This window comes from Cnephaeus nilssonii (genome assembly GCF_951640355.1).
Source record: "Cnephaeus nilssonii genome assembly, chromosome: 8".
Taxonomy (NCBI): domain Eukaryota; kingdom Metazoa; phylum Chordata; class Mammalia; order Chiroptera; family Vespertilionidae; genus Cnephaeus; species Cnephaeus nilssonii.
In genome coordinates this window covers 3,057,671-3,077,499 of record NC_137079.1, presented here as the reverse complement: position 1 = coordinate 3,077,499, position 19,829 = coordinate 3,057,671, and the positions used below count along the sequence as shown (strand labels likewise).

The 19,829-nt window shown below is 46.8% G+C and overlaps 1 protein-coding gene across 7 annotated transcripts in view; it reads right to left on the bottom strand.

Moving 5' to 3' along the window:
* The window catches only part of WDR17 (WD repeat domain 17), an 85,744-nt gene that overhangs the window by 22,720 nt on the left and 43,195 nt on the right, over positions 1–19,829 (bottom strand). For all 7 annotated transcript variants that reach the window (XM_079779391.1, XM_079779388.1, XM_079779389.1 and 4 more), the window contains 12 exons: positions 19,461–19,629; positions 18,758–18,849; positions 16,176–16,258; positions 14,239–14,325; positions 12,001–12,165; positions 10,720–10,922; positions 9,608–9,757; positions 9,142–9,272; positions 8,716–8,841; positions 6,670–6,825; positions 3,583–3,647; positions 685–817 (listed from right to left, as the gene is read on the bottom strand). In XM_079779391.1, the coding sequence (XP_079635517.1) occupies positions 685–817; positions 3,583–3,647; positions 6,670–6,825; positions 8,716–8,841; positions 9,142–9,272; positions 9,608–9,757; positions 10,720–10,922; positions 12,001–12,165; positions 14,239–14,325; positions 16,176–16,258; positions 18,758–18,849; positions 19,461–19,629 (1,560 nt within the window). The remainder of the gene's footprint in view (positions 1–684; positions 818–3,582; positions 3,648–6,669; positions 6,826–8,715; positions 8,842–9,141; positions 9,273–9,607; positions 9,758–10,719; positions 10,923–12,000; positions 12,166–14,238; positions 14,326–16,175; positions 16,259–18,757; positions 18,850–19,460; positions 19,630–19,829) is intronic.

The window sequence follows — 19,829 nt, the reverse complement described above, 5'->3', positions numbered from 1 at the left end:
GGAGGAGGGAGATGGGGAGAGACAGTGAGAGAGAGAGAGAGAGAGAGATAGAGATAGAGAGAGAGAGAGAGAAACATCAATGTGAGAGAGACACACATTGGTTGCCTCCCACACCCACCCTGATTGGGGCCAGGGGTCCAGCCTGCACCCGAGGTCTGTGCCCTTGACCAGAATGGAACCCATGAGCCTCAGTCCCAGGGCCGAGGCTCTCACCACCGGCTGGGGCACACACTGCTACTTTAATTAATCCTTGGCTAACTGTTGGTGAGGGACAAATTTCAGACTCGTATTCTGAACAAAGGGTACCTAAATCATGTTTGAAATTTAGGCCAGAATTTGGAGCCACCTTAGAATTTGAAAAATAAAGCACACACACACACACAAACAAAACAAAACAGGTGAACTCTGTTGTATGACCATGAAGCCTCAGTGCTCGGTCACCAGGAAAAGCTGGTTAAGCTCATGCAACGTTCAGCAGCGAGCAAAGGCTCCGGGTTCCGAGGAGCGTGTGCACGTGAGGACCTAAAGCAGGTCAGTGTGGCCACGGCACAGACCCTGTGGCTGCGACGCCAGAAGGAGGCGGGGCCGGCCCTGACTCTGTCCGTCAGGACGGCGCTCAGTCAACAGGACCCTCTCCCTTCCACGCCCGCCCTCCGACGTGCGCGTGTGACTCTGCGCCTGTACCTGGGCCACCAGCAGAGCCTCCTTCAGCTGGCCCCGGGCCATGAAGAAATGCACCAGTTTCCTCACATCGCCCACGGCTATGCAGTACGGGATGGCGGCGTCCGTGTCTTCCTGCATTAGCTGGTCGGCTCTCCTAATGAAATGAGGATCATTTCTCTTTTTACAACACAGTCATTTCAAGGTTTTCGGGTGGACTGGGATTTTCTGAACTATCTAAACTTTGAGGCAGATTTCATAAAAGCTTTTTTGCATATCACTTTTTGGAAAAAGACAGATTTTATGATCAAATCATAGACAGGAGACAAAGGTTTTCTGTAATAATAGATACTCTAGGTACTTATTTTCCCTTAGACCTCTAAATATATTCAGTTTTAAATGTACTGACCAGGCCAGGCCTTAAAATCAGTGCAGCTCATCTATTTACACGCGCGATATATTTTTCTGAAGGTGAGTTGTAGACTAGATACGGTGCCATGGCAGATCTGCCCTCGACTGGATTAGTAAATGTGTGGGCGTCTGCTTGTTAAAGAGACTTTTAAATGGTACCGTGAACACAACGGGGAATAGAGAGCTTCTAAATGCAACTTGCTTACAAATCATTAAAAAGAATGATGCAAGAACATAAACATTGATCATGAAAGGTGGGGTATTGTAAGTGACCCAGGAACATTCCAGACAGGTGAAGGGGTGGGGGATCCTGACGCTGAAGATTACGGAGGGTACCCGGAGGTCCCTCTGTCTCTACTGTACCCACGTCTGTCTGTCTCTGCTTCTCTTTCCCTACCGTCGTCCCAGGTACTTTCCCAAAACCCAGCCTAGTTCCTTCCACTCGTAATGCTTTCCCTGATTTGTTGAGCACGAATCTGTTTTTTTCTAATTTGTGTTGGCATTTGCACTAAATTGCATTTCAATGGCCAATCTTTGGGCAGGGGCAGTAGCTGCATTTTATGTTGTTTTTCCAGCTCACCTTCCACCATCCCCAAGGTACAGGGTCATTGGGGTTCCTCCCAACAGCTCTCTTGTTACCCTGTGACCCCGACGCCCTGGTTACAGCTGATTAGAAACAGTATTCTCCTTGGCATTTGGAAGTAGGAAGAGAGACCGCCAATCAAACTCAATGGCTGGGTCTATAGAACGAAGACTTGGGAGCCTTGGGGAGAGAGATCATCTCCTGGCCACCATGTGAACCACGGAGCAGGGAAAATCTGGTGTCAGTTTTCAAAGGTAAATGAAAAAGAGCTTTTGCTGAGGTTAAGACAAAATTGTTTTAAGGAATAAACATCCTCAGCTAACTTGACCTCCTAAGGCTTCAGTGGGAGGAGTAGCATTAAGGACCCTAGCGAGGACCCGAGAATTCCTGGGGATCTTGGAGCTTAGGGGAGGGAGCCTCCAGTGGAAGGCGGGGCCGCCTGCTGCTGAGCTCACAGCTGGGAAAGCAGGTGCTGGGGACCGGCCTCCATGGCCAATGCGTCAATCCCTTGGTGCTGGAGCTTCACTGACTGGTTTTTATTGGTAAATGTGAGGTGCAGTTCAATTTTATTACAAATCGTGTACCATGAAATAAAAATGAGAAGTATTTAATGCCAGATATAAAGTAAATACTCATTAAACAGTATTCTATAGGCCTATCACAGTGATTAACACATAATAAGCACTAAATAAATATTTGTTGAACGAATGAATGAATGAATGAATAGAATAGAGAATAGTCTTATGTTGTGGATTCAAATGTGTCCCCCAAAAAGATATGTTGACATTCTAACCCATGGTATCTGTGAATGCTACCTTATTTGGAAATAGGGTCTTTGTCAATATAATTAACTAAGATAGGGTTATCATGGGTTAGGAGTTAAGACAGACCCTAAATATGATATGGGTCATGCCCTTATAAAAAGAGGGGAATTGGGGCACAGGGACACTCAAGAATAATGCCATGTGAGGACAGGCAGAGGTTGGAATGATGTGTCTGCAAGCCAAGGACTGCTGGCCACCACCAGGTGCTGGGGGGAGGCATGGATCTGATTCTTGCTCAGAGCCTTCCGCAGGAGCCACCCCTGCCAACAACTTGATATCAGACCTCTGGCTCCGGAACTGGGACGGAATAAATTTCCGTTGTTCCAAACCACCTCACTTGTGGTGCATTGTTCTGGCATCCTTAGAAAGAGAATGCATCTTAGAAAAAGAATCTTGTTTATTACATTCTTAAGCAAGGACATCTAGTGACTCTTGCTTGGTGTTGACGCTCTCCTTGACCACCTGCTCCTCCCTAAGGTCCCTGGAGAGGAAAAGGCGGGGATCCGAGTGCTGCTGAGAGAGTTTCTGAGATCACAGAGGAAGTGTCCCACAAGCCTCTGGGGACCTTCAGAAAAATCTCACCACTTACCTTTCAATAGCAACACAGTCACCGGTGAGCACGTCTGTGGACCTGTCGTTCCATCCACTGACATGGGGCACTGGCCTTCCACTGACTTTATCAGATGGCAGGTCAAACATAAGAGCAGCAAAATTACCCTAGCTGGTTTGGCTCAGAGGGTAGAGCGTCGGCCTGCGAACTGAAGGGTCCCGGGTTCGATTCCAGTCAAGGGCACATGCCTGGTTTGTTGGCTCGAACCCCAGTAGGGGATGTGCGGGAGGCAGCCGACCAATGATTCTCTCTCACTGATGTTTCTATCTCTCTCTCCCTTTCCCTTCCTCTCTGAAATCAATAAAAAAGAAAGAAAGAAAAAAAAAAGAACAGCAAAATGACTTGCAACCGATTAATTTATTGTATCAGAAGACACAAAATTCAGTTATTATTTAAAAGAACATAAAGTGTAAATCTCAAAAGCTGCCGTCCTCTTCCCCTGCTGTTCCCACGCAAACACATTTGGAAGGGCTCTGGGACACGGACGGCCTTACCTCTGCGTTAGCTTCCTCCAGTACTTCATGGAGACGCCCGGTGCCACGGACAAGGCTCTGTCCCACTGCAGCAGGGGGAGAAGAGCAGAAACACAGCCGTTCCGACGCACAGTCTCACGCCCAGCAGACTTGCTCTTTAATGAGCTCACATTTATGAAACAAGATCTTAGAGTGTATTTAGAGTGTGAGCATTTCCAAGGTCACTTTTCTATTCTATCTCATTCATCCCACAGAGTATAAATATTACTATAGCCTATATAATAAAAGCATAATATGCTAATTAGACCGGACGACCTTCCCAATGAAGCTGGGGCTGTGAGGGAAGCCCGGGTCCCGGGTGCCAGAGGGAAGCCAGTGCCGGAAGCCAGGGGAAGGAAGGCCTACTCTTGCACAATTTTCATGCATCAGGCCTCTAGTCTATAATAATAAAAGCTTAATATGCTAATTAGACCGGACAGCCAAATGACCTCCCGGATGACCTTCTGAATGAAGCCGGGGCTGCATGGGCCGAAGCAAGCCGCTGCAGCCGTGAGGGCTGAGCCCCTCGCACAAATTTCATGCATCAGGCCTCTAGTTTTAAAGTGAAATGATATGTAAATTGTATTATTTAGTAGAGAAAATCCCGAACTAGTCCTAGACAGAGAGACAAGAGCTAGAAAGAGGGGGAGGGAGAGAGAAAGGAGGTGATGGTGGGGGAGGGAGTTTTTAGTTTAAAAAATATATTAACTCATCATCCAACACAACACCAGAGTAATTTGTTCTGTGGTATTCTATGTTCTACGTTCAAAATAATTTGCACTGAGATTTTATTTCACTGTTATGTTTAACAAATAGATCTATTTCTATTCTTTCCTTACTCATTTTTATAAATTATATTTATTGTAAATTCTTCCTTTACAATTGGTAACACCGGTCTTCATATTTAAAATATTCGACTACTAATAAGCTCATTGCTCAACCAAGGCCGATTGTGACTGTGATTTCAAAATGTGGAGTTGACGACCTTCAAGTCTGGAAGGGAAGTGAGGGAAAAATATTCTGAAAGATCACTACATAAATCAAAACTTCATTTTATTTAACAAATTTTTTAATCCTCACCCAAGGATATGTTTTTTTAATTGATTTTTAGAGGGAGAGGGGGGAGAGAAAGAGAAACATCAATGTGAGAGAGAAACATCGATCAGTTGCCTCTGAGGTACGTACCCCAACAACCTAGGTATGTGCCCTGACTGGGAATCTAACTCACAACCTTTCCGGTGTACGGGATGATACTCCAAACAACTGAGCCACCAGACAGGGTGCAAAACTTCATCTTAATTAAGGCTTTTCAAAACAGAGCTCTACTGCAATTAAGGCTATAAAATTGGTAATTAGCCTAAAAATAATGTTAACATTTAATCAGGTAATTTAAAATATTATATAATTTATAATCATGTTACCTAAGAAAGGGAATTTAAATATGTTTTTAAGGGAAAATTAACTATACTGTTGTAGGAGGAAATGGAAAAAAGAAGTTGAAATGTAGATTAAATTAATGTTACCAAGCTCTTTCAGTAAGAACAAGTCTTGTAAGTGAAAAGATTACATGTTTTTCTAACCTCATAGTACTCACCTTGCAGAAATAAGCGATCTGTAAGGAGGTGATGATGAACAATGATAAGGATACCCATATTGCTAAAGGATTTTAAGCACAGTTTCTAGATCATTTATCGATAAAACTGCACCTGATTAAAGGATCTTTAATTAAATTTGAATTAAATATAGTTTAAAATTATATATACCAAAATAAAAAATTCATAAAAATAAAGAATTACACTGTTCTATCAAAATTTATTTATTTTCCCTTTGGCTTTTGATAGATACTATTCTTTCTAGTAGCGCCCTGTTAAAAAGGTAACTTTTAGGTCATATCTTTACTTCTTCATAAGTAAAACCTTTACGATGCTCCTAGATTAAACACTTTTTAATTTGCAGTGCCTTTCAACAATGTTTTTAAATGACACATTTTATTATTTAAGGTCAGGAAGTAATTGTCTTTAGAGTATGAAGCAATTAAAAGGTGCATTAAACTTCATTTTTATATATTTTATTATAACTATTGCTTAGCTTTACTTTATATTATTTATAAGTATCCTTACTTGTATGTCGTAATTATGGTAATTATGAAATTAACCAACTTAGACATTTAAAGAAATGATCAAGTATGAAATGAGTCCACATCATTGTAGTTTTTTTTGTGTTTGTTTTTTGTTGGGGTGGGAGAGTTTTGTTGAAGTAAATACACATGTAGAAAAATGAAAAGCTCAGTAAGTTTCCACCCTGGCTACCCTCATGTAACCAGCACCAGGATCAAGGAACAGAGCCCGCCCCCTTTTGCTCTGTCAGTCACCGCCCACCTTCCGGTGTAAGCACTTGTGCAGGATTTAACAGGGCAGCCTCATCTGAACCTCTCCTGGGAACTCTGTTTAGCTCCATCCCCTTTAAGAACAGGCTGTGCCATCGATGACCCTCAGTGGGAACTCTGGCCAGTGCGGGACTCAGGCACGACACACAGTATTTGGGAGGGAACCCGCGGGCAGGTTAGCCGACAGAGACGCTTTCCCGGAATCAGGGTCCAGCCTCGGGCAGCGGTTCTCAGCCTTCCTCGGCAGAGGCACCGGGAGGCTTACAAAAGCTCAGATCAGCCCGGCGGCGTGGCTCAGTGGTTGAGTGTCCATCTATGAACCAGGAGGTCAAGATTCTATCCCCAGAGGGCACAGGCCTGGGTGGTGGGCTTGATCCCCAGTGCGGGGCGTGCAGGAGGCAGCCGATCCATGATCTCTCTCATCACTGATGTTTCTCTCTCTCTCTCTCTCTCAATAAAAAAAAAAAAAAAAAAAAAAAAAAAAGCTCAGGTGACTGGCTCCACCCGGAGTTTCTGACTGGAGGCCTGGGGTGGGAAGTGCATGTCTAGCAGGTCCCCGAGCCCAGGACCCACGGTGATGGCCCACACCTGACGGACCAAGGACCAGCGAGATCCGGAGAAAGGTCAGGGTCACAGCCCCCAACTGACCAAGACTGCGCGGTTAAACCCTGATGGCCCCTCACCTCGCCAAGCTCCACCATGAGTTCGCAGTAGCGCTGGAGCTGCCCGAGCCGCAGGTGTATCTCCGCGGCCTCCTTCAGCCTCTCCTCCGTGGTCGGCGCGCCGATGCCCCCTCCGAACTTGGACATCTTGACTGTCGTCAGCTCCTGGGCTTCAGACTGGTGGCAAAGAAGAGACCTTCTCCTGAACTGTGTGCCACCAGCGCTGGCCAGGCACCCGCCCGTGAGAGCACACTATGGACACGCAGTTGACACGCGTTCGGCACAGGGAAGCAGACCCTGAACCCAGGGTCCTCTCCAAAGGAGGCTGCTCTCTCACAGTGTGGGTGGGTGGACCTGGGTGGCCTGGGGGTGGGGTGGCAGAGGCGAACTCCCACGCTCCCTAAAGCTCCCGGGTTATGGTGACACAGGCCCCCAGGCCGGAGGCAGTGAGGGAGAGCTGCAGCAGGGACGAGGAGGCTCAGGAAGGCCGCTGTCAGACGTTAAGTGACTGGCTTCCTCGACTGGCTCCTGTACCGTCAACAGGGAACGGCGACAGTCAGACGCGTCCAGCTGTCACGGTTCCCTCCATGCTGACGGGTAAGCTCACCGCGGACATTGCACTGCGAACCTAAGAGCTATTTCTTCTTCCCGGGCCCAGGCCTGGCGTGTGGTGGGTGCTGCAGGTCCCCCAGGTGTGAGGTAACGAATACTTCTGCATTACAATTCACCAAGATCTCCACAAGTTTAATAACACAGCTCAGAAGACAGCCTGCCAGGCCCCTGAGACCAGACCCAGCGTGGCCCCGCATCCCCGGCACCCGGTTGCAGGGTAAATGGAAGCATCGCAAGCAGGTCCAGGCGACCTGTGGGGTTTCGCAAGGTTTGACTTATGAGAACTACGGCTGCCTCCTCGGTTCTCAGGACATTCCTCCTCTCATGGTCAGACTCTCATGCTTGGTTTTTACTGGAGATTTATCTCCTAACATTCACGTATTTCAGTCGACTAACTCTACTTATATAAAATTTTAAAATAATCTTTATATTTTAACTAGAGGCCCGGTGCATGACATTCGTGCACTGGGAAAGAGGGGTCCCTCAGCCAGGCCTGTGCCCTCTCGCAGCCTGGGATGTCCCACTGCTGGCTATACCCAGAGGGGTCCTTAGTGCTTGCCAGCTGTGAGCCCAGCTCCTGGCTGAGTGGTGCTCCCCTGTGGGAGCGCACTGACCATCAGAGGGCAACTCCTGCATTGAGCATCTGCCCCCTGGTGGTCAGTGTGCATCATAGCAACCAGTCATTCCTCCGTTTGGTCGATTTGCATATTAGGGTTTTATTATATAGACTAGAGGCCCGGTGCACAAAATTTGTGCATTGGGGGGGGGTGTCCCTCAGCCCAACCTGCACTCTCTCCAATCTGGGATCCCTCTCACAATCCAGGACTGCTGGCTCCCAACCACTCGCCTTCCTGCCTGCCTGATTACCCCTAACCGCTTCTGCCTGCCTGCCTGATCACCCCTAACTGCCCCCCCCCCATGGACCTGGTCGCCCCTTACTGCCCCCCCCTGCCAGCCTCATCGCCCCTAACTGCTTTCCCCTGCTGGTCTCGTTCCCCCCTCTAATTGCCCTCCCCTGCAGGCCTGGTCCCCCCCAACTGCCCTCCCCTGCAGGCCTTGTCCCCCCCAACTGCTCTCCCCTGCAGGCCTGGTCCCCCCCAACTGCTCTCCCCTGCAGGCCTGAGTCCCCCCAAATGCCCTTCCCTGCAGGCCCGGTTGCCCCCAACTTCCCTCCTCTGCCGGCCTGGTCACCCTTAACTGCCCTCCCCTGCTGGCCTGATCACCCACAACTGCCCTCCTTGCAGGCCTGGTCACTCCCAACTGCCCTCCCCTGCTGGCCATCTTCTGGCAGCTATCTTGTGTCCACATGGGGGCAGCCATCTTTGACCACATGGGGGCAGCCATCTTGTGTGTTGGAGTGACGGTCAATCTGCATATTACTCTTTTATTAGATAGGATAGCGAGTACGCACAACTCCCTTTTGCCGGAGCCCCTCCTGCGTGCCACTGCACTCACCGTGCGGAACTTGAGCAGGTGCTTCCGGTGCATGATGCCTTTGCAGTAGTTGTGAGGAAGTAAGCTGTCATCCTGCCCTTTGATCACGGCCACCAAGGCCCACAGGTTGTCACTGCCACCTGGAGGCTAACAGTGGACGCAGAGTCAACAGCCAAGGACGTGCTCAGGAGGGAGAAGCCCCGCAGCCGCTGCCTCTGCACCCGCGCCATGCAGGCACACGGAACTGAACGTGAGCAAAGGAACAGCCACGCCGCCTCCCACCGCCTGTCTCCAGGTTCACCTGCTTGCTTACACTGTGCAGGCATGTTCAGAGGGACACAGTGAACCCGTGACACATGTAAACATGTGATGACTTCATGACCACGGCTGTGACCATCCATTTCGGGGCAGAGGGAAATGCTCACACCTCATCCCTGTCATACTCACGGACAGACACTCCGAAAACCACTGGAGCTTCTTCCCACGCGGGTGTCCACCCAGCTTCTCTATTTCCTGTTTAATGTCCCGCGACACTTTGCCGCAAAGCACAGGGGGCGTGCCTCGCAGGATGGCGTCATCTGGAGAACAGACATCACTCAGTGAGGAAAGACTGTCGTGAGATTTGACTTAAAAATAAAAATCTGGCCCGACTGGTGTGGCTCAGCGGTTGAGTGGCGACCTCTGAACCAGGAGGTCGCGGTTCGATTCCCAAACTGGGCACATGCCTGGGTTGCGGGCTCCATCCCCAGTGGGGGGCATGCAGGAGGCAGCCAATCAATGACTCTCAGCATTGATGTTTCTCTCTCCCTCTCCCTCTCCCTTCTCTGAAATCAATAAAAACACATTTGAAAGTAAATAAATAAATGAATAAGTAAGTAAAAATAAAAAGCGGACTCATGCATATTGTCAGTACCCGTGTTCCCGATAATTTCCTTCCAGGGTCTGTCCGCCAGGATGCTGATCTGTAAAGGGGCGATTAAAGGGGCCAATGACCACAGCCGCACGGTGGAGTCCCGGGAGCAGGAGGCCATGGTGAAGGGGCGGCTGGGATGGCACGTTAAACCTGAAGGAAGAAGAAACGGCTTTAACTGGAGTCAACACTGGACATATTTTTTATCTACACGGGCCTCAGCGAACGCATACAGGATTGAACTTTTGAAGAAGTGTTTCTATCTTGACTGAAAACACTGTAAGAATGGAATAAATTATTTAGCATATTCCATGAATAATGGATATAAATAGAATAGTTATGGGAAAGCAAACGGCCCTGGATGAAAATGTTGGAATCATATTTCAGTTTATTAATACCGATGCAGCACACAGCCATCTGTGACTCCATGGAAGTTCTAGCGACAAGGGCGGGGGCCCTTTCGATTTAAAATGACCAGAAATGCGATTCCCTCTCACGCTCAGTCCCACGCTGACTCAATGAAAAGGCCATTGGGCCCGAGCACATGGACACACATGGCTGGATTAGGGTTACTTTCTTGGAGGAATCATTTTTGCCATCGTCATTGACCTACTTAGGCCCAGCAAGGTTTTGGTGCTGCAAATGAGAGTGAAGTGATGTGCAAAAGATAAGAAATGTGATTTTCCATACCCAACTCAATAATATTTAAAAACAAAACACCACTCTACATATACGAGAATAGAGGTAGAGGAATGGCTAAATAAATTACATCTACGTTGTTACTGATTTCCTGTTTTATAACTTACCCCTGGACTGAGGGGAAGAGAGGAAGAAAAATCCAAGCCATACATGCAAATATGTGAGAGTGTGTGTGTGTGTGTGTGTGTGTGTGTGTGTGTGTGTAAACACAAGTACACCTGCAGGTAAAGACACCACAATGTAAACCAAAGTTATATTCTGCAAGTTTCTGATGATGTTTTTATTGTCTGTATGGTTTCTAATGAGAATGTTATTTAAAAATGAAACAGTGTAAGACTTCTTAAAAACACTATACTGCTCAGAAATGACAGTCATCATTAAGAGAGCACAATGTAAAAGCACGAGAAACACTTTACCATACACGTCTGCGCCATGATCGTACACGGTGTCCAGGCACGTCCCCTCGCGAGTGTCCCACACCCTCACCGTGTAGTCCCAGCTGCCGGAGACGAGGAGGTACGGGATCTCAGGGTTCCACACCAGCCCCCGCACGGGGCCCGAGTGCCCACTGAGAACACGGATGCAGGCGTCTTGAGTATAATCCCAGATTCGAACAGAACTGGAACAGAACATTCTGGGTCTAATACCATTTCAGTTATAATTTACCTGAAATATTAACCTATCCTTATTGGAGCACAATGATTACTTCTCAGTATATTAAAAAAGCATTTTATGTTTCAAGATATGCTAAGACTCTCTTCTTCATAGAAGATGGAAATGAATAATTAGGCCAGAGCTAGCGTACTGCAATACAGAGTATTTTTTTCTCCTGACTTTCACTGGTCATTTGCTAATGATACTAAATGTACTATTTCACAGATTATATGTTTAAAGAATTTCTTTCTTTAAATGAAATACCCAGAACAGATAAAACCAAAGAAAAATATGAGTAATAACATGGATACGACAATTTAAGAACACTTAAAATTTTTTATAAGTCATGAAAATACTGTCTATATGGCAATGGATATTACCTGAAAAATCAATTCATATTTGTGATTATATCAGTACAGAAAGTCACCCCTCCATGTTTCTGTCAGTATAATAAGTTGCTTATTCAGTGTGGAATCACTCTCAGATCATTACAAAATTTAAATATAACTGGATTCATATGACTTGAATCTACTGATTAAACAAAGTACAAATGTTACTAAAATAAAATTTGAACTAAAAATCAACTTAAGACTTCCCCAAATGCCAACTTTGCTTAGACAATTCACACTATTTTTTTAGTCACAGATTTATTTCAATCTGATGATACCAAACTATTGATACTTCAAAGATTATATTACACTATAAAGGAGACACATTATATACATTTGTATTTCTTTAAGGCATATCTCTTCTGCTTTCTAGAAAAAGACCTCTTCTTTTCCCCTTATCCTAGGACAGCACAATGTATCCAGGTGTATCAAAATCTGCTTTTGGGTGCTAATTTCTCATATATATTTAAATTATTTTGTTTGATATCACACCTTCATAGATAAGACTATATTGATTTTTTAAAATTAATGCAATTAAATTGGATGCAATTAGGTACTTGTTGACTGCCAACATGTGAAGTACATATTTCAAACATCCCCACACCAGTTGGGTCATATAAATGGGCCGGGAAATTCGGATCCAAAGCCACGCACCCGTCATCGGAGCCGCTGCAGAGGATGCCCTCCCTCAGGGGCGACCAGCGCACGTGGAACACCTTGGCCGTGTGCCCACTGAACACCTTCAGCGGCTGGTCCGAGCTGGTGGCCACGTAGTAGACGCGCACGCCGCCGTCTTCGCAGCCAGTGGCTAGCATGTCTCTGAAAGGCCATCGGAGGCCCATGGAGATACGGAAATATGAAAGATGCGGTGTTACTTGTTGCTGATCATTTCAAAACGCACACAGTTCTAACTTCGAACAGTAGAAGTTTTGCTTCCTTAGTAAAGTGAGACTAAAATCTTACACAAGTAAAAACATAATTTGCAGAAACTGCCCTAATACCAACAATGTGTCTCTCTTACCGTTCCCCTTTGACCAATTACATTTTTATTTTATTCATCTTAGACCTGAGATAACGGTATCTCTATTTCTATATGTTCTTTTTCAAAATGTCCAGATCGAGAACTTCTTGACTATTCCTCAGAACTCCTGGTACTTAGGACGGGTCCCCAGTGGTAAATGATGAAGATGTGCTTGCTTGCTGGTAAGCAGACTGTTAATTACACCCACCAGCCCTCTGGTCGATTCTGCGGCAGCCGGGGTCAAACCGTTCCCCTGGGAAGGCCCGCTGGGATGGCCCCCAAACCAGGGCTGTTCATCCAGGACAGTGGTCGGCAAACTCATTAGTCAACAGAGCCACATATCAACAGGACAACGATTGAAATTTCTTTTGAGAGCCAAATTTTTTAAACTTAAACTTCTTCTAACGCCACTTCTTCAAAATAGACTCGCCCAGGCCGTGGTATTTTGTGGAAGAGCCACACTCAAGGGGCCAAAGAGCCTCATGTGGCTCGTGAGCCGCAGTTTGCCGACCACGGATCTAGGGTGAGTCACAGCCCTGTCTGCCGATTCTCTTTTGGCTTGAGATGCTCTAACTGCTGGAGGCAACGAAGGACCTACTAGAATATTACATGTGGATCTGATCTTTAAATGATCTTGTTTCACATTCTCAAGAGCGTGAGAGTAAACTAAGCAACGGATTATACCCTAGTGGTCATGCTTGGGATACTGTTTTCAAAGGGAGTCTGAGTCCTCAGCAGACAGTGGGGTCCTGGGCCCATCAGAACAGCCCCCCTAAGGGCCATTACCCACCATAAGCAGCTCCCACACCCTAGAGGCCAAGAGGCCACATCACACAGCACAGGCCTCGAACTGCTGCCCTTTGTCACAGGGGTCATAAGAATGTACTTATATAGTCCTGTGTGAAGAAATACACCAGTTTTCCAACGGGCATGCTGATCTGTAAATGTGCAGGTTACATCTGCCCAAGCCCACTGATACACGGGCTGGTTTCAATATCGTTTGCATAATGCAATATTTATATGTATAAATGAATACATTTATATATATATGCAGATATGTAAGTATAACATCTTAGAAATTAAATAATAAACATTCAAAGAGTGTACATACAGACATCAAAATTAATATTCAGAGATACCTTATGAATAAACTTTCATAAGTTCAAGGTGTTTCTCACTTATCTCCTAACATGCTAAGTAGAACAATGAATATAGCAATTGGAACAATTTTAAAAAGATCTTTAAAAATTATTAGGCAGGCTTGGTAGTAAGCGTAATAGTTAAGTATGAAGGACTTTTTGAAAAGAAAAGCTTTCTTAGCCAACAAAGCATACTGCTTTAATCACTAGTTTTAATTTCAACTGTCAAAGGCCTATTAAACCTATGAAACTGAGAAATGAGAACGTGGAACGGTGATGTTCGTCAGATACAAGGGAATTTGTGTATTGAACACAGTGTTTGGCTAAGGACATAGAGCTACAAAAAGGTATCACTTGGAGAGCTGACTGCTCAATTTTGAAAATTACATGCATTTTAATAAACACTGCCTTTATAGTTGTTCGAAGTGTGTGTATACATTTTGGAGGGCCGCCCTATAGATTGGACTGATTTATATTTTTCATTAGTTAGCCACACGCTTTATCCTAAGGCCTCAGAAAGCTGTTCTGAGAGCAGGGAATTGATGTTTCTAAGTCACATAAAGACAAACCATGAGATAAAAAGACACTTGGACCCACTAAGCAATGCAGAGGCCAGGCAAGGGGGATGCTACCTGAAGGGTGAGGAGGCTCCCTCTGGGGTGACATTGGACTTGGTGGCTATTGAAATCTCAGAGATGCAATGAGTCCTGATTTCAGGGGGAGGAGACTCACTTGTTGTTTGGGCTCCAGTCACAACCAAACACGGCAGCAGGGTGCTTGTACTTGTGCAGCACGCTCCCGTCGGGGGTTCGGATGATGCTGAAACCGAGTGCAATGTGTTAACCGGAAACAAACACTGCGAATGCTTCGCTCAGGGGAACAAAGAACGGCGTAAGTCAAGCCTGAGTATTTTAGGATAGGGACCTGCACAGCACTGGGCACCTTCGAAAGTGCTGGGTAAATGTTACCTACGTCACATATTATTGATTATGGGAACCTATGTATACCCATTAAAGGGGATACATTTTCACTTAGAAATGATTTCTTATAGAATTTTTTATTGAGGAAAAGCACAACTTATACATCTATTTTAAACCATGATGATATAGCTAACATATGCATGAGGTATTCAGCTTCAGAATTTATATTTAAAATAACTCATTTCTAATGCTGGTTACATGTCCTATCATACCAAGTCCAAGATGTACATGTTGTAGTATTTCTCTGCATGTTCTAAGTGATGTAAGCAGAAATGTGAAGGACCCCTTTTCCCTAAAAGGACCCTGTATTCTTTAACTGCAATACCATATACATGACACCATAATGCAAGGCCTACTGATTCCTTTAGAAAGAAAAAAGTAAGTTGTGTATAAACTAATGTATTACCGGTTTTAAAGCGTTTTTGGAACAGACCCCCTAAGACACCGTTAGGTCCACCTGACTTCTGAAGTTGCTGGGTGGTGTGGTGACCCATGCATATAAGTATTTAGTCACTGGCTGTGCTTCGTCATCAAATAAACACAGCCCTGAACGGACATGTGTCACCCCATCAAAAAACACGTAGGCACAGTTTCCGTATCTTGGTTTGTATCCATTTGCAAATAGTTCTTTCAAGGGAAATATCTCTAATGTTGTTATTTCCGAAAATGTTAATATCCCGGTGAAGAACTTTACGTTTCCATAAGTACTACCTTTCCCACTGAAATGAAAAAGTGAGAATAAGAAAACTGCCTGCACAGCAAAACCGAAGACGGGACAAATCACTACCGTCCAGCAACCATGAGTGTCTGTGTCACCGCCAGAGACAGCAACCCCTGCAGCTGAGGGGCATCGTCAGATTAGAACATTGTTTGAGCCCAAAGGCAATTTCTCCCTTGCGTAGTATATTTTGGAAACCTACCTTCCCCGAGGACTTAACCGAATTGAGAAAGCACGTGTTTCTGAGACATGGGGTCAGAGAACCGAGCTTCTATAACAAGGCATTTCCCACATGCATTCCCTTATCCCTATGCCTTTCTAAATAACAGCACCTCCCAAACTGTGGGGAAGTTTCTAGAGCGCTGGATAGCTCCCGAGTTGCTGTAACACTGACCCGCCACTCCCTCCAGAATCTGAAGAGAAACGTTTAGACTCTTCATGAAAAGTCCTTCAAGCCTCTTTGAGGCCATTCACTCTCTTTTCGTTATTACTCGGGTAGTGCTGTCACTTTGTAGCAAAGGCTGGTTCCATTTTATTACTTATTTATTGTTAATTTTTTAAAAATTGACTTCAGAGAGGAAGGGGGTGGGAGAGAGAGAGAGAAACATCCATGATGACAGGGAATCATGGATCGGCTGCCTCCTGCACGCCCCCCACTGGGGATGGAGCCTGCCACCCGGGCATGGGCCCTGACCGGGAACTGAACTGTGACCTCCTGGTTCCTAGGTCGATGCTCAACCACTGAGCCACGCCGGCCGGGCTCTTTTTACTTATTTTTGAACAACATTTCATCATTATTTATTACTGATGCATCATAGCAATACAGCAGAGGCCTGTGGGGGCTTCTACGTAGTATTGATGACAGGTGTGCACACATGAACCTCATCAGGACGTGCGTGTCGGAGCTGCCAGGACACGCTGGCAGGCCCCGAGGCATCTCTGTGGACGCGACAGCCGCACGCAGCACTCACCAGAGACCGTCTCCGCTGCAGGTCGCTATTCGTTTGGAATCTTTATGACTCCAGGCGACGCAGAATATCCCATTGTTTCCGTGCTTCAAAAAATGCAAAACGCCTGTCAATAAAGATAACGCACCTCTTTCTCTCATTTACTGCTCCGTCTAAGCATCATTTTGCTACGAGGAGCTGGCTGTGGGTGATGCTAGCTGAGGCGTTGCGGCCACAGCACAGCAGGCAGTGAACAGACCCTCTAAGAACGTGTCCGGCTCTCACACTTCACCCAGGATCACTGTTTCAGAACAGGACTTGGGGGGCTCCTGCCTCTCTTCTGTGGACCCGGGTCAAGCGCCGGAAGTGCTTGCTGAGCTCCCTGAGGATGAAGCTCTGCCCCCCGCCTTCTCCTGCAAACCCCGGGCTGCGGGAGGGTGGCCGGCCCGCTTCCTACCCCAGGGCAACCAGGCATTGCGGCCACGACTGTTCTTCTCACCTTCAAAGTTCTACTTTTATGAAAGCAGAGAAGAGCAGATTTAAGGTCATTCCTAGAACAAAGGACCTCATTGATCTGTGTGTCCGCACTCTCAGGCGGAGGGCGGGGAAGGGACGCAGGCCCAGTGCTGCGATGAGGACCTGTAAGACTCCAGAAGGATGTTATCCACGGGCATGTCATCCTTCAACGGGGACACGGGCGAGTAAGGTGCCGTCACCCCATTCCCAAAGCTGACGGAAGACATTTCAGTCTTACACAGCACTGGGCTGTGGCTGCTTTAGGGGAGAGAAAATCCCTTTTTACCCTGTTTTATGGCCGTTTGACTAAGGCGGTCTCTAGCTGCTGTTTTTACCTCTTTGGAGCTCCAGGGGGAGGCTTACAAAAATGGATACGAAATGGGGTCATGTCCACCCCCGTGACCTGGAGCGCAGGCCCCCGCCAGCTCCGCTCCCCCGTGCGGAGTACACCCCACCCCGGCTCTCCAACATCCTGCTGTGCCTGTGTGAGGCGCAGGTAACCGCTAAGTCACGCGGGCGTTGCTCATTTCCCCCATAGTTATTCTCCCAGATCTGAGCCATCTGATACCGGTCTTCGCTGGAAAGACACGGTGGATCCAGGCGACAGGAATACGGAATACGGTGCTAGGATGCTGGCTCTGGGGTCGGGCTGGGGCGGCTCTAGCGCTAATGGACGGCCACTGCAGGTCACAGGACGCCCTAAGAACAGCCCAACAGATCTGACACCTGGGGTGAGGGTTCCTCTTCAGGTTCCTTCCTTCTCCTGGCTCCCTTTGTCCTGGGGTGCTGTTGTTCTGGCTTGGGGGGTGGGGGCAGGGGATGGGGGGACAGTGCTGGAGGGGAGTGTGGCTGTTCCCTGGAGAAAGGGCAGGAGGGGCGCCCAGGCCTCTGTGGGCGTTTCCTCTGCTGAGGGCAACACTGCCACCTGGCGTCGGAAGTTCCCAAACACTCCAACCCTGGGAGATCAAGGCTACTGGATCCTCCAAGGGTAAGTCTTTTGTATAAATGGTTTTAAAGCCTCAAATATATACACGATTTTATGGACGTTGTATACTTAATAGACATTAACAGCAATCATCTGAAACGAATGGCATTTCAAAGTAGCAAGAGACAATCCTAGATTCTGTGGCATTTCCCTTGATTCCTATCTAACACGCTGTCATGAGATCATGTGTGTTTCCCAAATATTAGTGGGACTCCGTCAACTCTGGGTGACAGCCGACTCCAAGCAGAAGTACAAGCCCCATCCGTGACACCACAAATAGGAAGAGGAGAGGTCTTAGGGCTTGTCATGGAATGGAAGGATTTGAGGACTGAAAGGAAACCTAAGGACCTACATAACCGACTTCCCGTCCCAGAGGTGAAGAGTCGGGTTCAGGCAACAAAGGATTCTCCCTACGTCAAACATTATTGCTTGTCTCATTTTCGGTTCTTACAAGTGTATTTCTAGTAGTACATGATCTCACTCGTCTAGGGGAAATGATGAACAACATAAACTGATTAACAAAAACAGACCCGGAGACAGGGAAGCATCAATCAGACTGTCAAACCTTAGAGGGAAGGTAGGGGAGGTTGGGGGTAAGGGGGAGAGATCAACCAAAGGACTTGTGTGCATGCATATGAGCCTAACCAGTGGTCACGGGAAACAGGGGTTAGGAGCATGCATGGGGAGGAGTTTGGGATGGAAATAGGGGGATGAGGACAAATATGTGATACCTTAATCAATAAAGAAATTAAACACACACACACACAAAAAAAAAAAACACTAAAAAAAAAACAAAACAGCTAACTAGCAAGAGGCCTGGGGCGGTGACGTGGGGCTGCTCTGGGTTCAGTCTCTTCCGGCTACTGGCTATGTGCCGAGATAACTGGGGAGGGCTCAGATTCCTGCGAAGACCTGGTGCCACTGGAGGTGGATTGATTTTTCAGAACTCATTTAGACACGTAAACACCCTCTTGGGTTCTCTTCTAATTCAGAGAACACAATGCCACCTGGTGATTCTCTATTAAGTTAAGAGACAAAAGCATTGGCAACGTCGGGAGCAGCCTAAGACCTCAGGTTCCTCAGCCACCAGTGAGTAACACCTTACCTCATTAAAGCGCTGCACCATTCTGCCCTTCTTAACGTCCCAAATGAAGGCACCATTTTGGGAAGTTGCTCCGGCAATACAATCCAAATCACCTGGGAAACAATTTGATAGACGTTATCTGACATGCCTGCCAGAAATGTGCTTCCCAAAAATGCCATTTTTGAAGAAGACTTGCTAAGTAGTTCTTTAAAAAAAAATTTTTTATGTGAAAATCCACAGAATTAATCACAGGGTCACCAGTGAACTGTGCTGATGTATAAGCACTCATATTTACAAAACAGCTGCAGCAGGGGAAACTCTGCACTGTCATTTAGAAAACACATTTTGTAATTTTAGAAAGCAAATTTTTAACACTTTCATATATTTGATTCGCATAAAACTTGAAAGGAAAATGGTCACGTAAAAGGTGTTATATCGTTAAAGACATGTCTATGCAAATGCAACTAAAATTAGATGGGGCGCAATTAGCCTGATTTACCTTGGCTTTTCCCTATGGTCACGAGATAGCAAAGGGCCCAGCGTCCATGCGGGAAGTCTATTCAGAAAACCTGCCCAAAACTCACCCAACAACTATGTTCTTCCTCTGGGCCTCTGCCGGCACTTGGAAGACGACGACATTGAGGGGAAGAAGGTAATTCAAAGGAAAATAAAAGTCCGGAAGGCCATTTAGTTGTCCTCCCGATTTTAAAGACATACTTCTTACCTGGCGCCCAGGAGAGGGAATAAATCACCCCCTCGTTCCCCGGGGACGTGTACACCGCGGTCAGCGTGTCCACGTCCCAGACCTTCACGGTGCCATCGAAGGACGCTGTCGCTAAGAGGTTGGGGTCGTTGGGCTTGAACTTGCAGTCGAAGATGGTTTCCACGTGTCCCTAGGAAGGCAGCACACCAGTCACAGCCCCTGAGCAAACCCAGGTGATGGATAAGCAAACCACAGTGTGCAGTCAAGTCCAACCCTGCACCAGGGTTTCCAAATACCAGTGCAAACATGTGACGGCGAGCGAAGACACAGCCTGCGTGCTGCTGCTGTGGAGCGTCCCTGCGCTGTGACTGTACACCCCTCACAGACCCA